This window comes from Etheostoma spectabile, chromosome 10 (genome assembly GCF_008692095.1).
Source record: "Etheostoma spectabile isolate EspeVRDwgs_2016 chromosome 10, UIUC_Espe_1.0, whole genome shotgun sequence".
Taxonomy (NCBI): Eukaryota; Metazoa; Chordata; class Actinopteri; order Perciformes; family Percidae; genus Etheostoma; species Etheostoma spectabile.
In genome coordinates, this window is record NC_045742.1 from 14,853,926 (window position 1) to 14,860,672 (window position 6,747).

Below are 6,747 nucleotides of genomic sequence, written 5' to 3' on the forward strand. Positions count from 1 at the left end.
GTGGTGGCCACAGAGGAAATGCAGTAGCGTCTCTTTCATCACTTGTTAAACTCCAAAATAAAACCAGGATACATTACGTTATTAAAATGGTGCTGCGTGGCATTGGGGAGTTTGCCCGGCGTTGTCAGAGCACCTGCTGCGTGTCACAGCCCAGGACCTCCAGACGCAGGGCGATGTCGTTGAGCCAACCCCTCGGGTGGATGCGCAGGTATCGGCCAAACAGCGGAGGATCAAAAACGGTGAGTGCTTCTTCGTCTGAATCACTGTTTCCTGTGAAGATCTGAGAAAGGAAGAAAATAAAGACAATGCAGATGGATAAAAATAATAAACTAACATTGAAGAACGGGTGTCACTAAAACATGAAAACATAACAAAACAGAATTATTGGACACCCCCTGAGAGCTCTGTCCTCCCTATGCGAACAGCAGATCCTGAAGACTGCCCGGAGCCTTCGTGATCCATCACATCATGCTTTCAATGTTTGAGTGGCTCCTATCAAGGCGCAGACTCCGCTGTAAAGGCTGTAAGACCCAGGGGAGGAATGTGACCTTTGTCCCCAGGGCTGTCCAGCTCCTAAACTCCCAGCCCCCCCCCCAAATCTCTGGAGTGCACTACATTATTCCGTAGACTGATGACTTACGTACTCATCCCATTTCCCCGTTTTTTTTTACGTACGACTATTTCTGTATCTGATTTTTATTGATGATGTACTGTATGTGGTGGATTAGGCTGCTCTATGTGTCATTTAATTGCCCCCTGGGGATGAATAAAGTGATTTGAATTTAACTGAATTGAATGGTTTAATAGAATTCCTTTGGTGGGTTGTCAGCTCCATAATACAGAGTGACTCATCCGCCTGTGTAAAGGAAACTATAAGATAGTTTAGGCCTTATGCATTAATGATTAATTGAAGGAATAAGTGAAATGAATGAAGAACATTTTAGTCATTGCACTTTTATAGGACTCTTTAGGACTATTTTAATGTCAGACAGGAACCTGAGTCATGTTAGCAGCATCACTGAGAATCCCCTGCTTTTATTGGTAAGCTGGGACGCATACCTTTTCTTTTTGGGAGCTCTTCTCTAACACACTGCTCCAGGAGTGTCCATCAGGACTGACGGAGACTGAGAACTCAGTCACCATCATTTGGGTCAGCAGTGATCGTGCTCCTTGGGTTAGGACACCCGTGATGCGTTTTACTCTCCCCAAGTCAACCTGCAGCCACTCGTGAGGGTTGTTGTTCTGGGGTAGAGAGGGCAGAGGAAACATTTTTAGATCTCACAAAAAATATTATTCATACAGAAGAACAAAGACAAAAAAACTAGAACTGTAAACAAGTATATCGGGTACACAGAGTCCGAGGCTGCTCTTAAACTAATCTCACTTAATGATTTCCCCTTCAATCACAAAGTGTTAAATTTTTTCCTAGTTAAGGTACTGTTCTCTGCAATAAACTCTAATCATATAAGCAGAAATAAAATGTTCATTTATTCTTTTCTATTGTCTCCAATTTAGAACTACATGATATTACGTGTGGAAGGATGTGATCATTAAATAATATGACTGGAAATACACAAGTCATAAAGGGAATTCTTTGAAACTGAAAGTAATAGATACTAGCTTCTGAATGACATAGAAGTAGACAAAGCAAAATATAAAAACAAAAACAGATGTAGGCTTGTCCATGGGAACACCACACAACAATTCCTCTCCCACATTACTCTGTGAGGTTTTGGAATCTTATAAACTAGGAAAGTGTTTCTGGCAGTGCATCTATTTTCCACTGACATGATGTGGCTCCACACAGTAAAACCAACAACATAACCAACTGTTGATGTGGTGATTTCTTCCCTTGGAAAAAGGGCTGCAGCTACTGTTGGCCATCTGTTTAGGCCATTTCAGGACTCTACTCCAGATAACACTTGGCCCACAGTGGTTGACCCCTATTCATGGCTCACAAGTGCTACTGTATGACGTGTGACCTTTAATAACAGGTTGACAGTGTGACGGAGGGACACATCATACCTCTACAGCTCAGTGTGAAAATGATAAGCCGGATAAGGAGGAAAAAAGATAATAAAGGATAAATCGAGGAGAGTTAATGGTAACAAGTCTCATTATTATGCACATCAGTGTTTTTAATATTCATTAAAGATTTTTTTGGGAGGCTTTTGCCTTTATACGATAGTAACAGCAGACGGACAAGAAATAGGGGAAAGAGGGGGGGGGATGAAACACAGCAAAGGGCCGCAGGTCGGATTCTAACCCGGGCGGCTGCTATGGGTTCTGCCTCATTAGGGTTAACACTCTATAGGGTGAATATGACACTCCATATCAGTGGTTTTCTATCACATGTCTATCAATATAATTCTTCTCCAACTATTTCTGAACATGACAAACTTCTTCTTTACGTTACGGTTTAACTCGTGGGATATAATACAAAGCGATGGTACAGTATTTGTGTATTTTTGTTCACCCTTGGCCTCCAGGCATTTGCGCCTCCTTCCAGGTTAAGCCGGGCAAGGTTGGGGCTCCAGTTACGCAGCAGAGAGGAATAGAATGAGGAAGCACTAAAGCTGGTGTCAGGAATCAGCTCCTTCTGAAGCCCGAGAGGGAGAGAGCAGCCTACACACACACACACACACACACACACACACACACACACACACACACACATACACACACACACACACAAAAATGCACATGTTGTATCTGTTGGTGTTTATAAGCTCCGTGACAAATTAACTGAGATAAATAATGCTGCTGTTGTTGGAGCAACTCACTGTTAATATCACAGCCCAGCAGCTCCAGTCGGAGAGCAGGCTTTAACACAAAGTTTACAGGCTGAATCCTGATGTAGCGGGCCACAAATGGTGGAGTGAAGAAGTTGGTTTTCACCTTGGAGCTGTCCATGTTGCCATAAAATACCTAAAACAGAGCCACACAAACAGCTCAGACTTCAAGGATCATTGAAACTTGTTTTAGATGGACATGTTTTACTGTGACATGGAAACAGCATCTTGTAATTCAAGTGGTCTGAGAGAAAACTAGACGTCCTCTTATTTTAGGGTTCAGAAAATCAGGCCGTCACAGAACACTTGTAATGTTTTGCAATAGCGTGTTTCACTTTTTCTTATCCGGGCGTTGTCATGTAACTGGTGTTCTGGAGGTGGAACTTCCAACAGGAAACTGATTGTTGAAGCTACTTTTTGAAATTTTTCAAAACGGGCAATTTTACATAAATACACATACATATTTTGTCAGTGGACAGATGGTCGATCGGTTGATGTGAGAACTTCATGTCCCATGACTGCTTGTATTGCAGGTTTAGCCTCTGCAGTTCTGAGGAACTCATTTCCCACAGAATCATTCATTTATTTTATTGCTGTCAAATGTTTACTCTAACTGTACACGATATCCAGTATGTGTGTACCACTGTAGAAGACATACTTTGTTCTTCCTGGTTCTGTTTCCTCTGTAATTAATCCAAGTCTCCTGGTCCAGGCTGTAAGAGACGTTGAAGATTGCTATGTAATTGTCCCTCAGGCTGGACCTGACTCCCTGCGTCTGCACACCGTGCAGCAGGGTGGGCCTCTGAAGATCAACCTAATAACACACACACACACACACACACACACACACACACACACACACACACACACACACACTACATTACACTGTGCTTTATTTCTGTATTTTTCTGTAAATTTCTGTATTTCTGTTACAAAGACAATATTCAACTTAAATCTTGCATTGGTATATCTTACCTGTATCCACGACATCTGGTTTTTACCTATCCAGGCATTGATGAAGCCAGACTGATCCAGCCTCGCCAGCCTCGGCTCCCAGTTCCCTGGATTCCCGTGTGTAAACACAGTTACCTTCTTACTTAGTGTGCATCATTTCCAGGCTTTGAGATTTAATAAAGCTCCATGAGGAGTTTTCATTTTCAGCACCGGATATTTGTAATAAGCAGGGTAGGATTTGCCGGGGGGGGAGAATGCGTGGAAAATCACCCTTTCTGGTCTACATATCCCTGCCTCAGCTGATTTATTTTGAAGTCAACAGTCTAGTGTCATAGAATGATAAAATCTGAGCGACAGCTGCTGGTTGTATTTAGATGCTACAGAGCTCCGTGACACAAGTTGCTTAGCCACAAAAAGGTGACTGGGAGCAGGGTACAGGTACCGCCGGATGACCTTCCTTTCAGCGGCCATGGAAGTTGAGTTAAGCCAGAAAAGTCAGCGTTTAGGCCCCAAAAGGACTCTTTAGGTTTAGGAATAAGATCGGATGTGGATTAAAACACTCACGAGGAATGAACAAGCGTTTCCTGGGTGAAATTATTTTGTTTTCGCCACATATAGTGAAGGCCGCTCCGTGGCTTGAACATGCTGTGTTTTATGTTGACATGTTGTGCTATTTCATCCAAAGGAGATTATTTTCTATTGGATATTGAAGTCCATAAGTGTTTTGGCACAGTCTTTTTAAATGAAAAAAAAACAACTCTTACCAGTGTGATCTGATGCTGTGATCTGGGAATCCTCGATCCTTCCTGATTTCATCCCCAGAGGCAATACACATACTGCATGTGGAGAAAATTACAGCTCAATAATTCATTCCCCAAATTCATTTCTGTGCACTCAATATGTCTGGACAGTACAGAACTATACATTGTCTATTTTAACATTTTTGGAAATGATAATACAGTGACCCTACAGGTTAATTTTAGATCTCAGGCTTAGCAATAAGGGAAGTCCTCACTTATTAAAAAGCCCCATTAATTACACAATAACTGTGGGGAAAGCCACTGACATTGTTTATAGTAAAATACTACTGTGAGTAATAAAAGTTTCTAGTGTTTCAATATGCAAGGATACATGTCCACAAGTCCAAGTATTTACAGCCACGGCAGCTGCTCCATGAAGCCATTCTCTCATTAAACACCACAAAATAAAATGAATTTACAAAAAACTGAAAATATGTCATTGGATATATTACATAAATAATAATATATTCATATTTTTATGCAGTTATGTGACACAGCGTGCACGTACGTCGATCATAGACCAGTAGTTTAGCCCTCATGCCGGCCAGCTGGTAGTCTCCTATAGCGCACTCCACCAGCCACGTGCCAACTGTGAGGGGTGTCATCTCCACCGTGCCAAACACTCCTGGGTAACAGAGCAGTACAATACATGAAGAAGGATTTCAGAGTGCAAGTAAGCTAATTATTTGAAATAAAGATAAGAAAGAGGAGGAAGCTAGATTATTTTCTATGGTTTAATTTTTTCAATTGGCGTCAGTATTCATATTGTTAGCCATAAGATAGCAAAACAAATTAATATTAAATGAAGAGGGTGGTTCACATAAAGACATTTATTGTATTGTTTAAAGCTACAGACATTCCTGTGGAATAAATTCAGGCAAAATCAGGAGCAAATGCAGGGGCCAACATCTGTTTATGGATTGCATGTTTTTATGTGTGTATTATATGAGATGAGATGGAGAGTTTGCAAGCGTGAGGTGTAATGTCTAAATGTATATAAAGTATATATACAAAACACAATGTGTATATGTGTGCGTTTACCAGGGAAGAGGTTGTAGACACCCATACGGTGTTTCTTTTCAGTGTGAACAGTGAAAGGCAAACCATGGAAGTGCACAGTGTGGTACTCTCCGTCACTTCCAACATTCAGAAGGTGCCACCTGACGAGCTGGCGCTGGGCGATCAACAGACCAGGAAGTGTCTCCGCCACATAGCCATTTATCGCTGAGGAAAAACGTAGGCATTATTTATTTATGAAAAATTTAAAGAAAATGTTTGACTGCAGTAAGCTCATTACAACGTGACACCAACAGCCAATCCTACATTCTTCACCTGCAAACCTATTGCTGATGTGATACCAGGGGTCCTCAGTGTTGGCCTGACAGGGTGGAGCACAGTGCCGCCGCAGGTTCTCCTCCAGGTACCAGCTTTTAGTTTCATCAAAGGTGTGGAAGAGAAGGGCGAACTCCTGGACGTCTCGCTGCGTGTTCTGACGAGTCCGGAGAATACCAGACTTACAGATCACCAGTGGACCAATCAGACCGGAATGAATGTCCCTCTCCTGAAACAGAGTAGAGAAAATACGTTTTTTCTGATCCTACAACTGTACCTCAAGATATTTAGCAACAATTAAAACAAAGATGAAACTTGGAGGAAATCAATTTTGGATAGGATTGTATACAAATGAATACAGACATCCAGTACATGTGGTATATCCATGGAAAAAAGTAAAATAAAGATCCAAACCTTGTCCACAGTGGAGAAGTAAGCGCCAGTCTTGCAGGGAAATTCATTGTCGGTTGGTCCTTGTTTCTTGGTTACTCTCCAGTTATAGGTCCGTGCCTCCCCAGGAGCCACAGGTTCTCCTGGGACCCCAGGTGGAGCAGAGGAGGCATGGTTTTGGCTAACGCCGCCCCCCTGGCTGCGGTCATAGACTCCCTGAAGGTGAAAGGAGTAAGGCCTGGATGCCTTGTTCTTAAAGACCACCTTTAATTAGAGGAAAGAGAGAGCGAGAGAGAGAGAGAAACAGTTTTGAACAGAGAGCTACATCCACTAGTTATGTTTCAATGTTAATTTGTTTTCATGTTTCATTCACATTTGTTTTCATGTTTCATGAAACATATGCAGTAAAATTGAAGATTGTTTAAATGGAAGTAACTAGTGAGACTACATAAAATAATTACTGGTTTATTCTTTTATTT

At 41.8% G+C, this 6,747-nt stretch overlaps 1 protein-coding gene across 2 annotated transcripts in view; it reads right to left on the reverse strand.

Annotated features, from left to right (window-relative positions):
• f8 (coagulation factor VIII, procoagulant component) overlaps positions 1-6,747 on the reverse strand; it is an 18,708-nt gene continuing 11,961 nt past the window's right edge. Inside the window, exons 17-27 of one of the 2 annotated variants that reach the window (XM_032527663.1) lie at positions 6,293-6,532; positions 5,879-6,107; positions 5,588-5,770; positions 5,055-5,171; positions 4,511-4,582; positions 3,768-3,853; positions 3,451-3,606; positions 2,784-2,928; positions 2,477-2,625; positions 1,060-1,242; positions 1-280 (exon numbers count right to left, since the gene is read on the reverse strand). In XM_032527663.1, coding sequence (XP_032383554.1) covers positions 125-280; positions 1,060-1,242; positions 2,477-2,625; positions 2,784-2,928; positions 3,451-3,606; positions 3,768-3,853; positions 4,511-4,582; positions 5,055-5,171; positions 5,588-5,770; positions 5,879-6,107; positions 6,293-6,532 — 1,716 coding nt within the window. In that variant the 3' untranslated portion in view covers positions 1-124. The remainder of the gene's footprint in view (positions 281-1,059; positions 1,243-2,476; positions 2,626-2,783; positions 2,929-3,450; positions 3,607-3,767; positions 3,854-4,510; positions 4,583-5,054; positions 5,172-5,587; positions 5,771-5,878; positions 6,108-6,292; positions 6,533-6,747) is intronic. The other variant, XM_032527664.1, reaches the window with a different exon arrangement.